Source organism: Chanodichthys erythropterus, chromosome 10 (assembly GCF_024489055.1).
Source record: "Chanodichthys erythropterus isolate Z2021 chromosome 10, ASM2448905v1, whole genome shotgun sequence".
Classification (NCBI taxonomy): domain Eukaryota; kingdom Metazoa; phylum Chordata; class Actinopteri; order Cypriniformes; family Xenocyprididae; genus Chanodichthys; species Chanodichthys erythropterus.
The window spans coordinates 21,825,835-21,852,469 of record NC_090230.1 but is presented as its reverse complement, the minus strand read 5'-3'; the positions used below and the strand labels follow the sequence as shown (position 1 = coordinate 21,852,469).

Here is a 26,635-nt window from a genome sequence, read left to right as displayed (position 1 = left end):
AGCTGTTCATAAAAGCAAGAAGAAACCTTCACCTACAACTAACCTTCACCTACAAACTAAGCACACATGCTCTCTAAATAACCATCCTCTCTCAGAAACAAGTTTGTCCACCCAAGAGATCAAATCACACGTCTGAAGACAACTGACCGCAGTGGCTTTCGGTTTTACTCAGAAGCTAAACTTCGGTGAAACTTTTTACTTTGGTTTTTCCATACACAAAAACTGAGAACTGAATAAATATATACAACCATATTAAAATCAACGTATAGTGTTAGGCTCTATTTTACCATGAAATAGTTGATCCAACATTCACACAGTATTATTACATATTTAACAAAGTCAACTACTTTTCAAAAACTATAAATGTTAAATATGAAGCATGAAGAAAAGTTGAAGAAATGAATGAAAAATGAAGTTCACTAGAGTTAAAGAACAGTTAAAGCTTTAAGTGTCAGGAGAGCATCTATATGTAACTATACATTACATGCGTTCTGTGTGTGTGGGCTGATGTTGTTAGATTGGGGGAGGAGGATCCACACACCAGATCAACATGCTTCTTTGCTTGCTTCTAGGTCAGACTTTTCACGAAACTATTGAAGAAAATGTTTTATGCGCTTGTTTTGTTCGGTTTGTGCTGCTGGAGTCTGATCGGTAAGTTGTAAAAACATTTCTACAACTTAATTTTTTTTTTTCTGTTTCAGGGTAATAAAGCTGCTGCAAGTGTTGGAATAAGCCTATTTTCATATGCTGTTATCAATCATTATTGTGAGATCTACTGATTCAGGTCTCTGTTTGTGACCAGAATCAGAAATGTGAAATTTGATGTCTAGGTCTGGAATAGTCATGAAAATAATCTTCATGTTCTTCAGGTGTGTTTGGTGATTCAGTGTCAGTGATGGAGGGAGATTCTGTCACTTTATTCACTGATCTTACTGAAATACGTAAAGACGACTACATACAGTGGACATCTGGAGCTGAAAAGTCTGGGATAGCTAAAATCAATAGAGGGAAACTAATCTTCCCCACATATAATGGTACTTATGAGAGATTCAGAGACAGACTGAAGCTGGACGATCAAACTGGATCTCTGACCATCACAAACATCACAACTGAACATGCTGGAGATTATAAACTACAGATAAGTGGAGTGAAATCATCATCAAAAACTTTCAGTGTTTCTGTCTATGGTGAGCATAGATTTTTTTCTCAATTTTTATTATAACATTATTAAACATTTAAATACTTGAGATGACAGACACTCACTACTTGCCATTATCACACATTAAACACACTAAATCGAAAATAAGATTGTTGATTAGATTTATCCATATTTCTCTCTATTCTCTGATGTTTCTCAGCTCGTCTGCCTGTTCCTGTCATCAGCAGTAACTCTTCACAATGTTCTTCATCATCATCATCATCAAATTGTTCATTGGTGTGTTCAGCTGTGAATGTGAGTCATGTGACTCTCTCCTGGTACAAAGGAAACAGTTTATTGTCCAGCATCAGTGTGTCTGATCTCAGCATCAGTCTCTCTCTACCTCTGGAGGTGGAATATCAGGATAAAAACACCTACAGCTGTGTGCTGAACAATCCCATCAGCAATCAGACTCAACATCTGGACATCACTCACCTCTGTCACACATGTGCAGGTACAGCAGAGCTGAGATATGTGATTATTTACTGAGCTGATCTATATCTTCTGTTGTAGATCAGACTAATGCATTCATTTCTTTCTTAATCATTACAGCACTGGACACAAACTCTCCAGTCTCTCTGATAGTGTTGATCTCTGCTGGATCTCTGTTGATTGTTGCTGCAGTCGGGATCTTCTGCATCTGCAGGAAACACAGAAAAACTGATCAAGAAGGCAAGTGTTACATACTAATCTTATACACTAAATATTTTAATTGATAATCTTTAAGGATTAGTTCACTTTAAAATGAAAATTAACACAGGCTTACTCCCCCTCAAGCCATCATAGGTATATATGACTTTCTTCTTTCTGATGAACACATTCAGAGATACACCAACCAGACATAACATTATGAGCTGACAGGTGAAGTGAATAACACTGATTATCTCTTCATCACGACACCTGTTAGTGGGTGGATATATTAGGCAGCAAGTGAACACTTTATCCTCAAAGTTGATGTGTTAGAAGCAGGAAAAATGAGCAGTGTAAGGATTTGAGCGAGTTTAACAAGAGCCAAATTGTGATGCTAGATGACTGGGTCAGAACATCTCCAAAACTGCAGCTCTTGTGGGATGTTCCCAGTCTGCAGTGGTCAGTATCTATCAAAAGTGCTCCAAGGAAGGAACAGTGGTGAACCGCTGACAGGGTAATGGGCGGCCGAGGCTCACTGAAGCATGTGGAGAGCGAAGGCTGGCCTGCGTGGTCCGATCCAACAGACAAGCGACTGTACCTCAAATTGCTGGTTCTGATAGAAAGGTGTCAGAATACACAGTGCATCACAGTTTGTTGTGTATGGAGCTGCATAGCTGCAGACCAGTCAGGGTGCCCATGCTAACTCCTGTCCACCGCCGAAAGCGCCAACAGTGGAGATGTGAGCTGTGTGATGCTTTGAGCAATATTCTGCTGGGAAGCCTTGGGTTCTGCCATCCATGTGGATGTTAGAACATCTTGGTGTCAGATACCACAGCACACCTTCAGGGGTCTAGAGGAGTCCATGCCTCGACGGGTCAGGGCTGTTTTGGCAGCAAAAGGGGGACCAACATAATATTAGGAAGGTGGTCATAATGTTATGCCTGATCGGTGTATATAAATGTATATTTACCCTATACTATTTATTATATTAATAAATATAACTTGTTAAATATGGATATTTTTCTTACACAAACACATCGCTTCATTACAGAAGGCCTTTATTAACCCTCTGGGGCCGTGTGGAGTACGTTTATGATGGATGCATTTTCACAGCTCATAATCGTTGGTCTTGTTCCCTGCCAATGTAAAGCTTAGATGCATCAGGATTTTGAAGTAATATATCTCCGATTGTGTTCATCAGAAAGAAGAAAGTCATATACACCTATTGTATGATGACAGTTGAGCATTGAGGGTTATTATAGCTTGTGGTAATTTTCATTTAAAAGTGAAATAATCCTTTAATGATCATTAATGAGAGTTATTCTCATATTTTTTTTGTAGTTAATAGTCTCTAGTTCCATTACCAAACTAATAAGCGTAGTTATTGTGTTTGCCAACTACTGTAGAGTATACCCATATCAGAATTTATGCATATAATGACACTGGTTAACACGGAGCCCCTAAAGGGACATGGTGATGGTAAAAAATGTTTCAATGCTTTTGCGTTAATTCACAAATGTTTTGCATTCTCTTGAAAAATGTTGTGTTTGCTTGAAAACCTTTGCATTCCCTTTCAAAACATTTGTGTTCTTTGAGAGCAACTGCAAACTTTCTCAGGGAAATGAAAAACATTTGCGTTGAATAAAGTCTTCATTTTTGTTTTGTTTTTGTGCACAGAAAGTATTCAAGTTGCTTCATAACATTAAGGTTAAACCACTGTAGTCACGTTGACTATTTTAAAAATGTCTTTAGCTTTCTGGATCTTGAATGACAGTAATTGCGTTGCTTTTTCTGGGGGGGATAAAAAAATCTTAATTTGTGTTCCTAAGATAAAACGAAGGTCTTACGGTTGTGGAACAACATGAAGGTCACATTAGTAATTAATGACAAAAATGTCATTTTTGGGTGAGCTAACCCGTTAGCAGTTAAATTTGTACCTTGATAATAATAATATGTCACACACAATAATTTTGTGAAGGAAAAGAACTGGTTCATTTTGAGTTTTGTTGTTTAATGCATGTCATTGTATTGTTGAAACAGTTCAGACTCATGCAGAGATCACTTGCACTGAGCCAGTTTTCTACAAAAGAAACCCACATAAATGGGTAAGATCATTTATTCTCTGTCTGTCTCATTTCAGCAGCAAGAAAGATTTAGATGTGTCTGTGCACTCTAAAAAATGCTGGGTTGTTTCAGCCCAAGTTTGGGTCAAAAATGGACAAACCCAACCATTGGGTTAAATTTTTAAATGCATTTTTTTAACCCAACGGTTGGGTTTGTCCAAAATTTGGGTTTGACCCAAATTTGGGTTGAAACAACCCAGCATTTTTTAGAGTGTGCTTGTCTTTATATAATAAAAATCACACACTTACAAACACACATATCAGATATTTAGAATTATCATTTAATATGAAAAACACACACACACAAAAGACATATGAATGTTGTTCCAGAAGAAGTGTTTGACACTCTGCCGCGCTGTCTCTCTTAAATTCAAACATACACATGCACTGTATAGTACGGAAGATAAAATAGTAAAATAGTTTAGCAACTTAAAAGATACATGACTCACTAGCAATGTAATAACTGTGTGTGTCACTCTAAAAAATGCTGGGTTAAAAAAACCCAAGTTGGGTAAAATATGGACAAACCCAGCAGGTTGGGTTAAAAGGCACCTATTATGCCCTCTTTCACAAGATGTAATATAAGTCTCTGGTCTGGTCAAGTTTCAGCTTAAAATACCCCACAAATTTGCCCCTATTTGGGGGTGAGTAAAAACATGCCTTTTACTATATTAATATATTGCTGGCTAAAAATATAAATCCAAAATTGGTTGGAAAAAATGGCTGGGTGAAAACAACCCAATCCCTGGTTTTGTCCATATTTAACCCAGCAGTTTTTAGAGTGTGGTTCTCGAGGTAGATAAACCTATAGTTTCGCTATTAGTAGAGACAGTGCTGCCATGAGAAATGCACAGACTCAGGTAGGCTAATTCACATATGCTGCTTATTCTCTCTCTCTCTCTCTCTCTCTCTCTCTAACTGCGTTAATAACTGTATCAACTGTATTAGTCTGCTATCAAGGCTCAAGCCTTCGTTGCTAGTTCTGAAATGTTTTGGAATTAGCAACGGAGGCTTGGGATGAGATGCCTAAGAAATTAGTCTCACATTCAAGAGTGTTTTAAGGACAAAAATCTGACAAATGTCTTGAAATACACCATTGAAACAGTGTCTTGAGGTGTGGTAACCGTAGTATAAGCGGAATAATTCCACTTTGCATCGTGGCCGCATTACCACCTCGGGTGCGTTATTTTCTAAGAATTCAACGGCTCGTCGTCAATTATTTCTTATGTATGATGAAACAAGTCTCAATATTTGTGTTAGCACAGTAATCATTCATTAAAGTAACACACACCATAGACATCATGTTGCTGTCTGCAACCTAAGCACAAGCTTCACTCATCAGCACAATAACCACACAAAAACACACACATTTTTTTTAATAAACTAAACATAACTAAGCATTAAACGCTAACAAAAAACACATAAAATTAACATTTAATTTTAACATTTAATCTCCTAATGCAGTCCCATGCAAAGCATGCTGGGAACTGCAATCCACTGCCCAATTAGTTATATCAGAAAATAAGATTAATGACCCCCCCGATGGGTCACAGGGTCTGTAAATTATTTAATATTTTATTTTAAAGAAATTTGTTTGGAAACAGTGTTTTGGAAGATTAACAATTTTGCTACTTTTGGTCGTTAAATGATGTGCAATGTAACATTTGAGTTCTGAAGTAGAACAACTGATACAGTAAATGAAGTAGATGTTTGATGGTATTACCTCAAGCTGCTTCATGTTCAAATAACAATGATTATCACTGTTATAAGACAACAAAAAAAATATTTCACATTGAGCCTCAATCAGTCTTCAAAAATAAATTTGCCTCATTTTAAATATTTTAATATTTCATCTTGTGATGCATTATTTTTTTTACAGAAAGTTAAAGAGGAGAGTTGTGTGGAATATGCACCCATCACCATGTGATGATCAAACTTCAGTCTTCTGAGAAGAAGATACAGCTTTATGATCATTTCGCTAGGAACATCCTGAAACAAATCCCCAGTGTTAAATTAACACCCCTTAGTGTACATATGTGTCCACACTTTACAAACACTGAAGCAGTGTTAAAGTTAATGAGATAATTAAGTAATTAATTAAGTGATGATTGTCCATTAGTGGTGACACCTGATGCTAATAAGCAGAATGAAGGGAAGACAAAAAAGATGTTTTTTTTGTTTTGTTTCAAGTCACCGTGATGGAGTTCAGTGTTTTCTTTAGTTGGGCTCTTGACCCTTTTTAATATTAGTTTTTTTATGGCTGCTCCAACTTTGTGATTGTAAAGCACATTTGTTGTGGCAAGAGAAAATATTATCTTGTCACAATATGTTTTGATGATGACATTATCATCCTGTAATGACCTGATTCACTGCTGTACAGCCAAAATTATGTTCCCTCTACCTCTGTAAAGCTATACTTTGACACAATCTGCATTGGAAAAAGCGCTATATAAATAAAGGTGACTTGACGAGTCAAACGTACAGAATACAGATTTATCTAGACCAATAACATTTTGACATGACCTGTAAATTACCACAATAGATAAATAACTAGCTGTAAAACAACTGACCTAAGCGCTGTGGCAGGAACGTTAAGCTCGTGAGAGAGAGAGTCATTCTCCATGATGATTGGCTGAGAAGACGTAATGAGATGAGATGGAAGACATGCCTAACAACATTCACATTCTCCTTACAATCATGACGTAGAAGATCCACAACTAGATCAATCAGTATAAGCCAATTATAATGACCATCATTTGAAGTGTCCCAAAATTCTGAAATTATCGTACATTATGGGATTTGTTTTCATTATTGATCGTACGTTGCAGAGGTCAAAATTAACGTACAAATAGGAAAATTATCATATGTCTGGCAATACTGTTTTACAACTTTGAGATCCAACAACAATTTGAACAATTTCAAAAAATACATTATGCACAGAACCATCTGTGTTCAGACACACAGACACCAAGAATCAGCAATTGATTCCCAAGAATGGTGACAACACATAAATACAAAATACTGACAGATCAACTCTGAACATCACAAAGCAAGCTACTGTCACAACAAAACATCAGAAAAATAAAAGCAAACATGAACAATCTACGAAAATTACAGGACAATTCAGCTGCATAATTTATTCATACAGCAATGCATGATGGGAGCCATGGACAGAGGTGGACATTCCAGGGGTCAGAAAGTAAAAGTCCTGCCATATTTTTATCTCATCCACTGAAGCATTAATGAGATAATTAAGTGATAAATTGAGTGATGATTGAGCATTATTGAAGACACCTGATGATAACAAGCAGAATCACCAAAGGAGAAAATCACAATTTTTAAGCCACCATCATCGAGGTCAGGGTTTGTTTTGGTTGAGCTCTTGATCCTTGCCTTTTTAGTATTAGATTTTGCTTGGGCAGTTTTAACTGCATTAAAATCAACCAGACAAGCAAAGTTAAAAGATGATCAGGTGTTGTTGGTTATGTTTTCTCAAAATCATTATTTGATCTGAATCACTGAACTCATTTAGAGCTCAATCTCTGAGTTAGATTTACATTATTGATTACAGCAGCACTTCTGCAGAAGATCAGCTTATATAATACAGAATTTTTTTTAAAAAAAAGTTGTCCTTATCACAAAAAAAAAAAAAAATTCTTTTAGGCACACACAAACATCAAGTATCAGCCTGTGAATCTCAACAACGGTGACAAGCAACATATTCTGATCAACAGATCAACTCTGAACATTAGAAAACAAGCTACTAAAAAGTCACAGAAAAACAGCAAAATTTTAATAGTGAGAATAAATGAAATTACTAAGACAATTTAGCTCATAATTTATTCATACAGCAATGCATGATGGGAGCCATGGATGAATTTTGATTGGTGGCTCCCAGAATGCACTGCAACATGCTTTATGATGGCCACCACTGTTGAGATTCACAGGATGATTCTTGATGTTTGTGTGTTTAAATGAGCGCTTTTTTTTAAAACCAGAACTCTTATATTAAAAAAAAAAAAAAAAATGTATTGATAAAGCTGATCTTCTGCAGAATCACAGTGCTGCTGTAATCAATAATGTAAATCTAACTCAGAGATTGAGCTCTAAATGAGTTCAGTGATTCAGATCAAATAATGATTATGTAAAAACATAACCAACACCACCTGATCATCTTTTAACTTTGCTTGTCTGGTTGGTTTTAATGCAGTTAAAACTGCCCAAACAAAATCTAATACTAAAAAGGCAAGGGTCAAGAGCTCAACTAAAACAAACCCTGACCTCGATGATGGTAACTTAAAAATTGTGATTTTCTCCTTCGGTGATTCTGCTTGTTATCATCAGGTGTCTTCAATAATGCTCAATCATCACTCAATTTATCACTTAATTATCTCATTAATGCTTCAGTGGATGAGATAAAAATATGGCAGGACTTTTACTTTCTGACCCCTGGAATGTCCACCTCTGGCCATGGATGAGTTTTGATTGGTGGCTCCCATCATGCACTGCAACATGAAGCACTTTGTTTGATTGTCATCATTGTTGAGGGTCATATGATGATTCTTGATGTCTGTGTGTGTTTCAAAAAAACCCTTCAAATTATAAAAGCTCCGCTGGATCTCAAGCGGTAACATCAGAGACTTACTGCAATGGAAAATTAATCAAACATCTTTATAACCAGTTAAAGCTGGAAGTGACCAGTGAATCAGGCCATTATATGATGATAATTTCATCATCAAAACACAACCATCATGATCTGGCCTGCATTTCCCAAAGCAGTTGATCATCAACTTATGCTTATGATGCATTAAGGAAATGCAACCCAGATCATAGTTTCTCAAATTGCTAAAAGGGAATACTTCCTTTGGCTGGGACTTTAGACGTCATCATGACAACCCTTACGAAAAAGAAGTTTATTCAAGTGTGCAATTAGTATACTTCTTTTAAACTAAAAATAAGAAAGTATACTTTCAGTCTACTCTTTATATACTTCTCAGAAATATACTTTATGTACTTCTGAGATATATACTCAAAATTGCACTAAAGTATACTTGACAAAAGTCTAAGTATATTTGCACAGCAAAAACTGCAGTGTTAAATTAACTCTCCAGGGAGTACATGTGAGACCATACTCAAGAGTGTTAAAGTGTTAAAATAAGAACTATAAGCTTAAAAGACATGTAAAACATACTTACAGTTTTGGGCACACAGACAAAGATCATCTGACTGTACATGAATCATTAATATCAGATCAGGCATTAGAATTAACACAGTTACTGACATGTTGTTGCATTACTGTCGAGTCCAGGCACTGCACAATATTTTGTAATCCTCAACGGCATGTTTATTGCTTGGTAGCTCGATCCGGTTTAGCACAACATAGGCCTATATTACTTAGGCTCCCTATTCTATTGCATGTCATGCGCGAATCGGTGGGTGGGGCTAAACATGCAGGAATGAAGTAGGCGTTGATCTTCTTCTGCGGAGGCAGTGCTTGCTGTGCTTTGACGTCATAGATCCCCACTTTGTAAATCCTGTCGTTTTCTGGGTCTGGTGTCAATTAAAGCTTTTATTGGACTAACAAGGAAGTTTTCAGCTCTAAAACTTACAGGATATTCTTATAGTATGATGACCTCTTATATGCCAAAAGCTCAAGGAAAATTTGATTTCTCAGTTCATCACCCCTCTAAGGTTTTGCCTCTTTATCGCCATCTCTGTTTGAAACCTGCAATTGCAGTTATTTGTGGAATTATCATCTTTACGTGGGTTGCCATCACCGCACCGGTGTGGATACTGTATTTCAGAATCAAAGATTCTGCATCTTGGAAGTATGATGAAAATAATCATAATCATTTAAAATAAGAGTGTTAAAAGAACACTGAAAAGTGTTAAAGTTAATAAGATAATTAAGTGATAAATTGAGTGATGATTGAGCATTATTGAAGACACCTGATGATAACAAGCAGAATCACCAAAGGAGAAAATCACAATTTTTAAGCCACCATCACAGAGATCAGGGTTTGTTTTAGTTGGGCTCTTGTCCCTTGACTTTTTAAAATAAAATTTCATTTGGGCTGTTTTAACTGAGTTATAACATCCAGACAAACAAGTGGAAAAAAATGGTCAGGTGGTGTTGGTTATGTTTTCACATAATCATTATTTGATCTGAATCACTGAACTCATTTAGAGCCCAATCTCTGAGTTACATTTACATTATTGGTTACAGCAGCACTGTGATTCTACAGCACAAGATCCGCTTTATCAATATAATCTGAAAGATTTCACAAACAGTTGTTCGGAGCAAAAGAAAAAAAAAAATCTTTCTCTTAGGCACACACAGACATCAAGAATCAGTCTGTGAATCTCAACGACGGTGACAAGCAACATATTCTGATCAACAGATCAACTCTGAATATTAGAAAACAAGCTACTAAAAAGTCGCATAAGCGGAACAAAATAAAATATGAGAATAAAGAAAATTACTAAAACAATTCAGCTCATAATTTATTCAGCTCATAATTTATTCATGCAGCAATGCATGATGGGAGCCATGGATGAATTTTGATGGGTGGCACCCAGAATGCACTGCAACATGCTTTATGATGGCCACCACTGTTGAGATTCACAGGATGATTCTTGATGTCTGTGTGTGCCTAAGAGAAAGATTTTTTTTTTTTTTGCTCAGAACAACTGTTTGTGAAATCCTTCAGATTATATTGATAAAGCTGATCTTGTGCTGTAGAATCACAGTGCTGCTGTAATCAATAATGTAAATCTAACTCAGAGATTGGGCTCTAAATGAGTTCAGTGATTCAGATCAAATAATGATCATGTGAAAACATAACCAACACCACCTGATCATTTTTTCCATTTGTTTGTCTGGATGTTATAACTCAGTTAAAACCGCCCAAATAAAATTTTATTTTAAAATGTCAAGGGACAAGAGCCCAACTAAAACAAACACTCATCTCCACGATGGTGGCTTAAAAATTGTGATTTTCTCCTTTGGTGATTCTGCTTGTTATCATCAGGTGTCTTCAATAATGCTCAATCATCACTCAATTAATCACTTAATTAACTCATTAACTTTAACACCGCTTCAGTGTTAATTTAACACTCTTATTTTAACACTTTAACACTCTTGAGTATGGTCTCACATGTACTCCCAGGAGAGTTAATTTAACACTGCAGTTTTTGCTGTGTGGCCTATACGTGGACTTGTTTATGGACTCGATCTACTTTAAATAAAAAAAAAAAAAAAATAAAAAATTAAACTTACTTATATTTAAGTGTTGATAAAAAGGATTCATGAAGCTACAATAAAATGTCTTTAAAATGGAAAGAGTTAAAGTACAGTTCAAGGTATTTCAAGTATAAAAAATAATACCTAAATAGGAACATAGAAGTATGCTTAAAGTGCAAAAATAATATATAAAAAGTAAACTATAAGTGTGATGTCATGTTCACTTAAAGAAAACTTAAAAGTATACTTGCACTAAACTAGCAGTTTACTGAGAGTATATTTCAAAGTGTACTTTCGTATACTAAAAATGTAGCTACTACTAGTATTAAAATAGTAAACTACTAGTATACTAGTATAAGTTCACTTTTAGTACAGATGCAGTACAAATGAGAAACGTAGCTGTGAACTAGTTAAAGTTTACTACTGTTACACTTATAGTACACTTAAACGTATACTTCAATTGGGCCAATTTAGTCCCAAGCGGTATTAAAATAGTACACTTACAAGTTTACTACTAGTACATTGATATTATACCTACTACATAAAGTATACTTAAAAAATATACTTGAACATTACTTTAGTATACTTGATCAAATGAACTTGAAGTATACTAGTTTTTCGTAAGGGAAACAGGACATTTGGACAACATTTCTCATGAAAAAGTGGATAAGTATTCATAACAGCACAGATCATAATCAGCGAGCATGTTTTTAAATAACGTTGTTTTTTAAATACAGCTTGAGGAAGCTTGGTGGTGGTGACGTTGATCCGCAACCATGGTGTGCTGTAGTCCGTTTATAGCCTACTGTTAGCTTTTTATATCTGACCACTTTATTTAGGCTTCAAAATGTATTTATGTTGTTTTAACTTGTAAAGATTATCTTAATAGACAAAACGTGTAAGTGTCATAACCCTTTGTTAATCTGCAGTTGTTATTCCTGTCTCCTGACAAAAACATTGCATGCGGCGCCTGTGGAGTGTGGAAAGTAACTGGAGCGTGCAGCTGCGCTCGTCTCTCACAAGGAACGTCACGGCAGTGATTGACAAGCCAGAGGGCCAATCGTTTACGCGATGATCGCGTAAACGATTGGCTGATGTTTTTAAGGCCCTACCTTGTGCACAGATGATGTATATTAATATTATTACTTTCAGTGCACCTAATAAATAGTCTTTTATCAGTTAGTAAAGACAGTTTCAAGTAATATTGCAAAAATGTATAAAACAAAACATCCTCTTTAGCACCTTTAAGTCTGGTGCAACGTGTGCCATCATTTTAAAAGAATCTCTTGAAGGAATGAAGGAATCGAAGGAAACACTCCCACCTTGTGGTCTATTTACCTTATCGCCATGAGTAAACCGGCATTGACACAGAAGTTCATGTACAAGTTGCAGGCCTATAAATCAATGTCAGTCTTGCATGTTAATACCAGTTAAACTTTTATTAAATTGTAATCATTTTAAAATGAGCCTTCACCTTTTTTGACTGAGTCTGTCTTGGTTCTGAAACATTACTAAAAAACGAAAAGAAAAGGAAAAATCTTGATCTTGTGGTGTAGAATCACAGCGCTGCTGTAATCAATAATGTAAATCTAACTCAGAGATTGGGCTCTAAATGAGTTCAGTGATTCAGATCAAATAATGATTATGTGAAAACATAACCAACACCTGATCATCTTTTCTCTTTGCGTGTCTGTCTGTTACAACTCAATTACAACAACCAAACAATTTATAATATTAAAAAGTCAAGGGTCAAGAGCTCAACTAAAGCAAACCCTAACCTCTGTGACGGTGACTTAAAAGTGTGATTATGGTGATTCTGCTTGTTATCATCAGGTGTCTTCAATAATGCTCAATCATCACTCAATGAATCACTTAATTATCTCATTAACTTTAACACTGCTTCAGTGAGTAGAATAAAATTATGGCAGGACTTTTACTTTCTGAACCCTGGACTTTCCACCTCTGAATGTGTCAATGTTAACCGCATCGAATCAATATCACTCAATATCACAGAAGTTCTTATTGAGAATTAACAGGTTTAGATGTTGATGTTTTTTTGAAAATGTTTGGTCACCATTTTGGTGATCAGTGTTTCCTTTAGTTGGGCAGTTTGACTCTTGGCTTTTTGTTTGAGTTTGAGGTCTTTGTAACTCCCCTGTCTTCCTGTTTCAGTTTATGTTAACACAATGAATAATGCTGTTTTTCAAGGCACTTCAGTGGGCCTTTAAGTCTAGAAGACTGTGAGGTGTACCATTTGTATATATATATATATATATATATAGGCCACAAAGGAGGCTCTCAACAAATATTAAATAGTAATATATTTATGTTAAATATAAAAAATACACACAAAAAATGATAACAATACAATGAACTATATTACTGTAGAAAAACAGTCAGCTTAAGGTAGCTATTAAATGCAGTTAAATGTCAAAAATAAATAAATAAATAAATAAATAAAAATAGGTTGAGGTGAATTAAACATGACCTTCTGTGATGTCATAATCGTTTTGCATTGTTGTGGTCTATGGATCTTCCTGAAGTGTACATGTTGAGTAGACTCTCTACCTCTGTCAAAATCGAGGTGTTGAGGATCTGTCCAAATAAACTTCCCTCGTTCACTCGACAAAGTTGAACGTACTTCAAAATGGTGCCAGTGATTCCCCAGAGGGGAAGTGCTTAGGGAAGTTCGCAAGTGTATGTTTAAAAGAGTTTAATGCAGCCAGGGCCTTAGCAATACGGTGTGAATCAGTTTGAGATTGAGTCTGCGAATGATTCTGACAGTGTAAAGGTACAATATGTTGTAACGGTGGTGCCCAACAACAAAAAGAAAAAGAGAATCGAACCCAGGTCTTCAGTGTGGTAGCGCTAAGTGCTAACCACGAGACTACATTAGGACTGATAGTAGTTGATCGCAGACCTAAGTTGACTCAATTCCCAAAACCTCAAGGGGAAAAAAAAAAATTAGTTTGGGTGCCAGACAAGTATGCACTTGCCACATATAATAAGATAATGACCCCGGATAGATAAAATAAACAAAAGAAAAACCATCCGTTACATACATTTATACAATAAAGAAAAACAATAAATTTAATGCAATTTTCTTTGTCTTTTAATTAAATATTAGAAGGTTGGCAAATTTTACGAACAAAACAACTCAACTTTAAACGAATAGGGAAATTGAAAAAAAAAAGAAAAAAACAACTTTCAATTACTATTCAATATAAATCAACTTTGAAAACAAATAGCAAAACAAAAATAAAAACAACAAAAAAAAAAAAAAAAAATAAATATATTAAAAAAAAAAAAAAAAATATATATATATATATATATATATATATATATATATATATATATATATATATATAATGCTGTGTATACGTGTGTGAGAGAGACAGAGGGAGAAAGATGAAAGAAAAAATGTATGTCTGTGATTAGAGCAACACTGACCAAGTCGGCAGCACGGGTGGTGTCTGTGACTCGGGTACATCGGCGTCGTCAGCCTGTCTTTTTTTCAAGCACCACCAAGCAGATGTTTTTGGAATATAGTACAACTCTCCAGTCCAGTCCCCAAACTTGATGAAGAGCGTTCACCGGCTGACAACACCCGCTAGCGACAGGCTAAACAGGTAGCACCCCACCTCCTCGCCTCCAAAGGAAACGCAACGTCTCTGGTCAGTTGAACTCTGCCTCCAGTCTCTAAACCTCGCCCATATATACCTTCACACTTCCCCTTAATTAGTCCTTTCCTCCAATCCTAATGCTTATAGTTTAGGTGACAGGCGGTGACAGAGAACATGAAATAAACAGAGGCAGTACAGAAAATATCTATACTGCCACAATGTAGTGAGCAGTTGAAATGGAAACTGCAGTGCAGTCTAAATTAAATATTGAGAGGTTTGTTTCTCCCTCCCCCTCTTCCTCAGACTCTCACTCAGATTGCCAGATTGAGGTTACGCAGGTTGGCTGGGTAGAATCTGGCAATCTCTGGCTGTTTTCCAGAGAAATTAGTTGAACTTAGCATGTTTACTAAATATATGCAATTGTATTGTGATATTTTTTATGCTTTAGTATAGTCAAAAATTACATAAACCTTAAAGAATTGAGAAAGTTCAGTGGTGTGTCATTAACTTACAAGTGTTTAGTATTACCCTATGGCTGCACTATGTGATATAGCAACCTGTCAGTCAAAAGTAGAGCTGAAATCATGAAATCAGAATTGATTATTCTTATTTATTTTACTATTTTATGATGATGTGTTTACTGGCGCAAGGGCGAGACAACCTGTCACTCACGTGAGATCCACCAATAGCAAGCCACAACCATCCAATCAATTTCCTCATGGACAAAATCAAGCCCCACTCTACATTTGTTCTTGTTCCAGAAGCATTTTGTTTGATATGCATCACAATGAGGAAGAAAAGACTATCGCATCTTCCGTTTTATGCCGACAGTGATTGAACATCTGCATAATATCATAAATATTACAAAAATGAATCATACATTGAATTTATTTCAGGTTTGACAAAAAATAAAAAATAAATAAACAAAAATAGCAAGTGCTTTGGCTGTCTTGTTCATCATAATTATTTTTTACATAAAAGCAACCGAACTTCCCACTGAGCAAATTACGTCCAGAAGACGTCTTTTTGAGGTCTCAGGTTGAAAAGACGTCCACTGAGGGGCCAGAATGAAAGTTTTTATGACGTCTTTTTTTGACGTCTTCTGGACATCCGATATAGACGTACACGCAGAATCACCAAAGGAGAAAAATCACAATTTTTAAGCCACCATCGTGGAGATGAGTGTTTGCTTTAGTTGGGCTCTTGACCCTTGCCTTATTAATATTAGAGTTTGTTTGGGCAGTTAACTGAGTCATAACAGCCAGACAAGTAAAGAGAAATGATCAGGTGTTGGTTATGTTTTCACATAATCATTATTTGACCTGAATCACTGAACTCATTTAGAGCCCAATCTCTGAGTTAGATTCACATTATTGATTACAGCATCACTGTAATTCTACAGCAGAAGATCAGCTTTTACAATATGATTCAAATGATTTCAGAAAAGGTGTGTTGAACAAAAAAAAATTTTCATTTTAGGCACACACAGACATCAAGAATCAGCCCGTGAATCTCAACAGTGGTGACCATCAAAAAGCATGTTGCAATGCATTCTGGGAGCCACCAATCAAAATTCATCCATGGCTCCCATCATGCATTGCTGCATGAATAAATTATGAGCTTAATTGTCTTAGTAATTTCCTTTATTCTCATATTTTATTTTGTTCCGTTTATGTGACTTTTTAGTAGCTTGTTTTCTAATGTTCAGAGTTGATCTGTTGATCAGAATATGTTGCTTGTCACCGTCGTTGAGATTCACAGGCTGATTCTTGATGTCTGTGTGTGCCTAAGAGAAAGACACTTTTATCATGTGAAATCCTTTATATTATATTGATAAAGCAGATCTTGTGCTGTAGAATCACAGTTCTGCTGTAACCAATAATGTAAATCTAACTCAGAGATTGGGCTCTTCATGAGTTCAGTGATTCAGGTCAAATAATGATTATGTGAAAACGTAACCAACACCTGATCATTTCTCTTTACTTGTCTGGCTGTTATGACTCAGTTAACTGCCCAAACAAACGCTAATATTAATAAGGCAAGGGTCAAGAGCCCAACTAAAGCAAACACTCATCTCCACGATGGTGGCTTAAAAATTGTGATTTTTCTCCTTTGGTGATTGTGCTTGTTCGTCTATATCGGATGTTCAGAAGACGTCAAAAAAAGACGTCATAAAAACTTTCATTCTGGCCCCTCAGTGGACGTCTTTTCAACCTGAGACAAGACCTCAAAAAGACGTCTTCTGGACGTAATTTGCTCAGTGGGATCAGCTCATTGATTCTCAAATCGGACACGTCCGAAAGAAGCGGTTCTCGGTTGTGTACTGCTGATCCGAAAACCGTTGCAACCGGTTCTACTCGAGAACGAGATTGAGATTCGAGAACCGCGAGAGCGATTCAAAAGGAGTCACTTGTTTGCTCTCGCTGTAGTTTGATTACGTCATTTTTATCTCTATATCATGTTGTTTAGAAATGAAATAATCTGTCCTTGGATTATTTATAAAACAAATAAACGTTTAGTTTGATAGATAATAGTTTCCAATCTTTAAAAAAATTAACTTGAAAGCACAACTGCACAACTTTTACTATATTGCTTTTTAAATAAAATTAATATTGAAAATTAAATTTGTAGAATTATTTCTGAACATTAGTTTGATCTGTGAACAAAATATCATCATGTTGACATGTAGTTTATTATGTACAGTATTATGTACAGTATTTTGTATGCTCTGATGGTGTATTTGGAAAAGCACAATAAACTTTCATAAACAACAACAAAAAGGTCAAACATATTTCCAGTGTGTTTTATAATAAATCACACTTTCGATGTTCAACAAAATCTGACCAATGTACTTTTCGTTCTCTTGTAAAATTACACGTATGCGCAGTATCATCAGCTCATCGGTTCTCAAATCGGACATGTCCGAAAGAAGCGGTTCTCGGTTGTGTACTGATGATCCGAAAACCGTTGCAACCCGTTCTTGACTCGAGAACGAGAACGGTGACAGGCCGTGTACATTCGTTCGTGTGCGCCGCGCATGCTCACTCATATCAGCTACTCTGCTGCTCGTGCTCATCAGTTCTCTCTTCACAGCAGATTAAGTCACTGTACTGTTGGAGTAACTGAATAACTCCGGGATGTTGGTTTATTGCGAGAGGTAGTTTCAGGCACGTCAAAAAGTGAGTAAATGTAGTAATTTGTGGCTTAGTGTTTGCTTACTGGAGATGCGAACTGTTTGGAACGATTCAGTCCGATTTGGTGAACTGGTTCAACCGGTTCACTGAAAAGAATCAGTTAAAAAGAACGATTCGTTCGCGAACCGGAAATGTTCTGCAGTGAGGACCATTTCCTTGCTTTGGACCAAGCGGCAACCTCCCCCTCTCTCTCGTGAAGCCAATACGGAAGTAACTTAAACTGCGATTCATCGACTGGCCGCTAGGGACAGGCTCCAAAAGAGAATCTCATAGAGTCCCATGTTAAATTGGCCAAGTTTATAGCAGAAAAAAACATGTTTACAAGTTGGTCAGTTACAAGAGACACAGAACACACGTTGTTGGATCGTGGCATTGGCTGAAAGTTTTGATTGTGAGATTTACTACAATGACAATGGCGGGAGGATATCAAAATCCGACAGCACTGCTTGGATATTATAACTAAAACTGCTGCACTATTTTGAAAAAAATATACTTTGGACATGGTCTCATTTGTTTGTTAGATACGATCGTATATACAGTTTTACAACATAAAGGCTGTTCAGATTGCATCCTTTCTTGAAGAACGATGACAGAGAGCAGATCATTCAGAAGAAATGTGAAATGTTTTTTTTGTTTTGCAATGGACACTCATATTTTACCCAAGTGCCACAGATTGGATTCATCTCGCGATCTCTATTTCATTAAAGGCATGAAGTCCCATTTGATTTTCCATGTTGTTATTTGCACACCCAACACTACTGGTGTTGGAGGATCTATATCTTAAAAAAACACTGTAGATTGACAGTAAACCTTTAGAACGTTCTGATGATAAAACTTATCTTCATTAATATTTTAGATCGTATCTAAGATAGATAGCTCCTTTGCTGCTAACATGGTCACGTCGAGCTAGGCGGGCGTGGTTTCAGCAACCAATCATATCAGCTCAAACCACCTCCCCGCCTCTTTGCCCATTTTCAGTTATCCGGGAGTGACGTGCGGTGACGCGCAGCTAAGATGGCCGCGGCCTCATTTAGGCGTCAAAACCATAGACATCATATAGGTAGACGCCCTATTAGCCGCTGGGCGCTGAGATTTGCGGCCGCCATCTTAGACCGGTCGTACTCCTAAGCTGCGTCCCAATTCGCCTACTTATACTACGTTCTAAAAGGATTTACTGTTTTTGTAAAGAAAAAGTACATACTTTTGAGTGTGTAGCAGAAGAGTAGACAAGCTTTGGGACATGCCTCGTCATAACTGCGTCTTTAACGGACGTTCTGTCGCTTATTTACGCAAACTGTAACGTTAACTGTTTAAACTACCCTGTCAATCATCTTGTCACAGTTAAAATCCTCCACATTTAATTAAATTTATTTTCCTACCGTTTCGGAGAGAAATGTAGTCGCACGTTGATCTGTCATGGGTCTTTCTTGCAGAGAACTCTCCTCATCTTTGCATGATGCATTTAAAAATGAATGACCAAACGCATCGTTATAAAAGTACACAATGCTGTTGCAGATGAAATATAATGTGGATAACATTTAATAAATATCTTTTCGTCAGGTTATATTGATTATTAATTATTCAAGCCCCTTTATCCAGGGGCGGCGCCAGCCGATTTTGCCGGGGCTTCAGCCCCGAATGTTTTGAGTCAAGCCCCGAATGTAATGACTGTCACTGAGCAAATATGAAACTGGACAATAGCCTATGTAAACCCCCGAAATCATAAGTTGCTTTATTTCATTGGCTTTGGCTTTGCATATACTGCATACAGCCTGTAAAAATAGACCTTAAAAATAATCTAGCCTATAGAATACATTTCTTTGCTGTCGGTAGCCTATGGGCTATCCGACCATACCTGCAGCGCTTTCTCTCTCTTCTCTCAGACAGCGAGCACGCACACCGCGGTTGTACAGAGCCACGCCTCCTGTCACTCACTCAGAGCAGCGGCAGGCTTCGAGACTCTCGTTCGGTCCGGTGGAAGGGTTTTTGTTATATAACAACCGATATGACAACTTTAGCACATTTATCAGCTATACATTCATTCAGTGTTTCCCATTAATGACCCTGTACTGCCGCCACCGTTTCATAATGGACTGAAAATTTAAAACATACTGCGTTTGCCAACGAGCTAAAATCGAAACTGTGATATGGCTTTGTGCCTTTATAAAACAGCAAAAGATAGCGATTAAGTATATACAGTCTGTCTGTGCTGCGTGTTTTAAAGAGAAGTGAGCACATTTGCGCACGCGATCAGCTGCCCAGCCAGCACAACATGGTGGGGCCCAGATGGGTGTCACCTGGGCAGCCTAACTGGGGCCCAGACAGTTTTGTCCATGGTTTCCATGAAGGCCCCACATGGGTTAGCCCAGATGAACTGAACACTGCTCAGTGTGCACACTACAGGCTGTTAAATGTAACACAGAAACATGCTGGAGTTAATGAGATAATTAGGTGATAATGAGCAGAATCACCAAAAGACAGAGAAACAAGAACTACAACTTCAGCCACAACCTTAGATGAAATCAACTGAAGATAAAAGACATTAAATCATTCAAGATCTGATTAAACAACTACACAAACAGCATTACCAGCTTCACTTATTACTAACCAGACTGACTTTATTTCTGACATTCATCTACAAAAGATGAGAATTACCAGAGGTTTAGATGTTGATGATTTGTTGAAAATAATAGTTTTGTTTGATGTCACCGTGATCGAGGTCAGCGCTTACTTCAGTTAGCCAGTTTGACTCTTACCTATAACTTTTAATTTATTCTCTGGCTGATTGTTATGGCAATAAAAGCAAGAGACAATGTGATCACCTGCTAAATGATAAAGATGTAGTCATCATTTAGTGGCATAATTCACTGATGTAGTGACTGAGCTTTTTATGAGCAAAAAATGATTAACTTTGTGCTAGATCTTTTCTTGAATACAACAATAGAAATATTTTAATTAGAAAGTTTGAAAAATACATTGTTCACTAAAAACCCCTTGCAAGCTTCACTTAAACAGACATCAAGAATCAGCATATGATTCTCAACAACGGTGACATGCTTCATGCTGCAATGCATTCTGGGAGCCATGGATGAGTTTTGTGTAAGGCACCCAGAATGCATTGTGGCATGTCACCATTGTTGAGAATCATACACTGATTCTTGATGTCTGTGTGTGAACAAGTTTTGCAGGTGTTTTAAAATATTTAATGTCCATTGTTTTTTTCAGATATATTCTTCTGCTCTGATTTTTGTAACTTTTTTTTTAGTTGTTCTGGAGATGATCCAGCACAAAATGAATAACATTTTAATCTATGAACAAAGCCATAATATGATGACTATTAGAGTCATATCATTGAACAGCTGACAACAGCTAAACAAAACTTGCTTTTTTTGCCATAACAAACAGCAAGAGCAGCCTAAGAAACATTATTGCTAGAACAATTAAGATTCAAACTGCCTAACTGAAGTAAGCGCTGACCTCGATCACGGTGACATCAAAACAAACTTATTTTCAACAAATCATCAACATCTAAACCTCTGGTAATTCTCAATAAGAGCTTTTGTAGATGAATGTCAGAAATAAAGTCAGTCTGGTTAGTAATAAGTGAAGCTGGTAATGCTGTTTGTGGAGATGTTTAATCAGATCTTGAATGATTTAATGTCTTTTATCTTCAGTTGATTTCATTGAAGGTTGTGGTTGAAGTAAGTCATAGTTTTTTCTCTGTCTTTTGGTGATTCTGCTCATTATCACCTAATTATCTCATTAACTCCAGCATGTTTCTGTGTTACATTTAACAGCCTGTAGTGTGCACACTGAGCAGTGTTCAGTTCATCTGGGCTAACCCATGTGGGGCCTCCATGGAAACCGTGGACAAAACTGGCTGGGCCCCAGTTAAGCAGCCCAGGTGACACCCATCTGGGCCCCACCATGCTGTGCTGGCTGGGTGGTGATCTGGTGATCAAAATAAAAGGTCAAGGATTTATCTTTTAAAAAGAAATGAGTACAAAAGTATTTTAAAAAAAGATGTTTGAACCCTTTTTAATGTCCAGGTACAAGTTAATGCTGTTTCTTTGTTGAATTTGCACACTGTTCATGGGTTGAAGCTCTTAATTTTGAGTTTCCAGAGTGCACCAGATTGATGCATTTAACCTTAAAATGTACTAAATTTTCTTCCGGGGGGGCGAGAGGAGATACATCCAACAAACTTTTACAAATTACAGTGTCAAATAATGTACATTTTCTGAACAAGAATACGACACTAAAAGCTCCTTTCATGTCAATAAAAGCTGTTAATAGAAAATTAAATTGTCTTTAGACAAATATAGATTTGGGCTAAGCCCCGAATGTTTACAATGTCTGGCTCCGCCCCTGCCTTTATCTTAACCGCTCTGCTTAACCGTCGGACCTCGCAAGTGTTTTCCTCATAACTTAGCCTACTATTCAGATCAGAAAGAAGTTCGAAAGCACTTGTTAGAATGCGCTCAATGCACGAAACTTACTTTTAGCGTAAGGTAACGTTAAGTGCCTATTACCAACACAATCCAATCTGAATTTAATACATACATTGTTCGACCGGACATAATAACTGTTATTTGTGTTTGTGCACGTGATATCAGGAAGCAATGTATACACACGGCAAAGCGCAAATCGAGTTAACTTGGGTAAAGTTGGTTTTATATTCGCACATTCGGACTTCCGCTTTCAATAACTTTGTGAATCAGCATTAAAAAAGGCTAATTTTATTATCGTTACTGACTGTTATGAGCACAAAGTACAACACAATTTTCTGTAGAACTCGACAGCAAACAAACACACTTACCTCTATGGAGTGCTGTGACGTCATCGTTAATCTGAGGCACCATCTACAAAGTGCAAGTTTCGATTGACAGCGTGATAAAGACTCACTGTCCATGGTACTTAAGTCTGGTGATGGGACGGTTGATACCGAGGCTTCGAGGCACAAATTAATTAATTTAGATGAGATTAGTTTATATTAGATATAACTGATTCAAGACAAGAGTGATTCCGTATGTCACGGACTTCCGAAGCTATGGTCAAGTGCTTTTTCAAACCGTAGATCTGTGATTTAGATGATTTATATATGGTAGAGAAACAAGTCTGACCACCAGATGTCGCTAATGCGCACTATGTGGAACTGGAACTGTCTGTGTGCATCAAAAAAGTCTTAGACCTTTGATACTGAACTTTTTCAGATAAAATGACTTCATTAAACACTTTTCATTTGTTCTTTACATTAATATAAATATTTTCCAACTTCTTTTGAAAAGCTGTGAGTGTGTTATCAAAAGCTATTGAACTGGAACTGTGTGTGTCCATCAAAAAAAAAAGCCTTAGACCTTTGATACTGAACTTTTTCAGATAAAATTACTTCATTAAACACTTTTCATTTGTTCTTTACATTAATATAAATATTTTCCAACTTCTTTTGAAAGGCTGAGTGTGTTATCAAAAGCTATTGAACTGGAACTGTCTGTGTCCATCAAAAAAAAAAAAGCCTTAGACCTTTTATACTGAACTTTTTCAGTAAATATGACTTCATTAAACACTTTTCAACTGTTCTTTACATTAATATAAATATTTTCCAACTTCTTTTGAAAGGCTGAGTGTGTTATCAAAAGCTATTGAACTGGAACTGTGTGTGTGCATCAAAACAGCCTTAGACCCTTGATACTGAACTTCTTCAGTTAATATGACTTCATTAAACACTCTAACATCAAGATGGAAATATCCTTAATGCAGACAATATTTAAGGACATTGACGAAAAATACTTCAAAATACCAGGCTACATACAGCATTTCAGTGTGAATCGGTTCATTGTTCATTTGTACTCTGAGTTGAGGATCAGCATTCTTGTGCATCATTTGCGAAGTAAGTCTCCTGTGTCCCTCATCTTGATCTTACCACCACTGCCTATTTGTGAAATGCTCTCCAATGAAGCACTCAGTACCACCAATCACATTTTGGCTCATGCAATTCACTTTGCATTTATCAAAATACACCCAAATAAAAATTCACCAGGTCGAAACTGATTATAGCTGGGCTTTAATACAAAGTGTGACGCTCGCTTTCAACAAAGAGCACATCAGCACTTACCTCAACAGAGCATATAACTTCTGCATGAACAAAAAAATCAGTGGATGAAATGAAGTCATATATTGTACTACACATTTGCTCTGCTCACATCCTGAAAGCTGTCAGACAGGCAATCTGTAGGCAAACAGATGACAAAGGACTGAGATACTTTGCCATATATGCTTTTGCAAGACTTCAAAATGCCAGCAACATGACTTAATCAAGAAAGGTGTTCTGTGCATTATGTGCCTTGCTCACAACCCAACAAAACACAGACCTCGTCAAAGAAAGTCTGCGTATTTTGGAGAGTGTCATTTCAAGATCCAAAGAGGAGCCACTGGAAGAAACTCCCCAATCTGAAGACTGGGAAATGTGTGAAAGTGAAGACAGAACACATGCAACGACCATCAGTGGCAAATCACCATTCTATGCCTTTTTTCAGCAGATTATGAAAGAGGTGAAGGAAGAAATGGTTGATGATGACACAGGGTTGGCAACAGAAGACAACCCATACTTTTGTCCAGGCATCCTCACAGTCCTCTTTGGTATACCTTGCTATCTTTCCTCTTTGGAGTGGCTTGCTGTTGGGAGACCTGATGGATGAATGTCATGAACAGTACATGGAGACAACAAAGAAACAACCAAAAACAAGAGATGCCAACTGTCACATTGAAAGGTGGTTTGGAATTGTCAAACATTCCATAATGCATAAAGAAAAAAAAGTCAAACCAGGGACCTTCATAAGAAAAATGCACAAATCTCTACAAGCGAGGTATACAGAGCATATCATCAAGCTTGAACTTCCTCAAAAGCTTGTGCGGCAACCTGAGGCACCTTTGAACCTTGATCAGTCTCAAGAAACTTAGAAGAAGGAAGAACGTTTCCCATCCACCAAATCCAAATTCTTTTCTGTTCCACATAAAATACCTGCTCCCCAAAAAGAGGATCAAGAAGGATGTGGAAGTGGAAACTTCAAGTTCTGATGCATGTCAGCCTCCTGCAGATGGACTCCATGTAGATGAACAGGTAATGAAGTCATTAGAACAAAACTTTAAACTATTAATTGCATATATGAAGGTATGCTATTATTTACTCTATGAACGTCATATCATTACAGATCCAGATGCTATTGAAGAAGAAGGAACATACAGAGCTGCTAGTAGTTGTAATTGTTCAGTCTCCTAGCCAGGATCTCGAGTTCCTTTTACATCACAAGGAATTCAATGCACTGAGGCCACATGAATGGTTATTTGGAGAGGTACACATTACAGAACAAAAATCTAAATGCATAATTACAATTATATTTGTATGTAACAGTAAATGTTGTCCTCAATGTATGTCAATCAAGTAATGTGATTCAAATTGAAATGCTTTATCATTTTAGACTATTGAGTGCTATTTCAGAACTGTACTTAATAAGGAGGATGCAAATCTCTACCAGCTAAGCCATTACACCACAGGTGTCATTTTAAATGGCACAAAAGAGCAGATGGAACAGCAAGGATTTTGAAAAGTGAGTGCAACTACTTATGATATTTCATTTTCACATGTACACTGCACAGACATGATCTTTTACATTTTTGATAAACAGGTCAACTTTGAGCAATATGATGGGGTCATCACTTTTGTCAATATCCCCAAAAATCACTGGAGGTTTGTGGTAAGTAAAAGAGTGCTAATTTCAATGATAAGCTACTACATATGCCCATTTAGACATGTTTGATCTTTCAGTGACATTTATTTGCTAATTTATTTGTTTCTTTTTATCCAATTTAGTTTGTATATGCTCAGACTGACACCCTTTTCATGCTTGACTCTCTGACTGGTACAAATGAAATGAAATGAAAAGGCATGCCAAAAATTCGGGTATGATAGTCTGTTTTAAAAAAGATATTTAGCATGTGTAGATCCAAAACAGTAATAAAGGAAACTAAGCAAAGTTCATGTTGTGTAAGACTACGATAATCACACACTTTTCGTTTTAAGTGAAAGCATGTGTTTTCACAACTACATTTAATAATTACAACACTGTGCAAATAAATCTAACAACATTTCCTATTTTCCTTCCAGGTTCAATGTGAAATTTGTCTGAGGTGGTATTGTCTCAACATTAAAGTGCCAGCACAGGAAGAACCATGGACTTGTGATTTGTGTCTGTAAGCTATTCAGTTAGAGGAGCTTATGCTGAAAGTGTTCTTACATTGTAAGAAAAAATGTATTGCCTATTTGATGTTATGTAAACGCTTTACACTTTTTTAGTATTTGGTATAGGCGTCATATTGTTGTGTTGCTTGTTGTCCTCTGCTGGTCTTTTATGTGAATGAATTTTGGGGGAAGAAATACTTGCATTTGGGAGGTTGAAATATTTGTGATATTGGGTAGTTTACTTTTTATTATCTACAAAAACATTTAAAACACCTAAAATGTTTTTTTTTTCTTCTTTTTTTTTCATAATTAAGATGCAAGTGAAGTGATATGAACAATGTAAGGGTTTTCAATAACAACCTCTTTTACTTTAAGAAAGTGTTGT

The 26,635-nt window shown here is 36.6% G+C and overlaps 1 protein-coding gene across 1 annotated transcript; it reads left to right on the top strand.

The window, feature by feature from the left end:
- The first annotated feature begins 895 nt into the window (after window positions 1–895).
- LOC137028175 (SLAM family member 9-like) lies at window positions 896–25,615 on the top strand. The gene is made up of 7 exons (XM_067396944.1): window positions 896–1,187; window positions 1,359–1,652; window positions 1,751–1,870; window positions 3,869–3,933; window positions 25,048–25,131; window positions 25,223–25,363; window positions 25,490–25,615. Exons 1-7 carry the CDS (start codon window positions 896–898, stop codon window positions 25,613–25,615), a joined length of 1,122 nt encoding a protein of 373 aa, XP_067253045.1.
- Window positions 25,616–26,635: the final 1,020 nt, after the last annotated feature.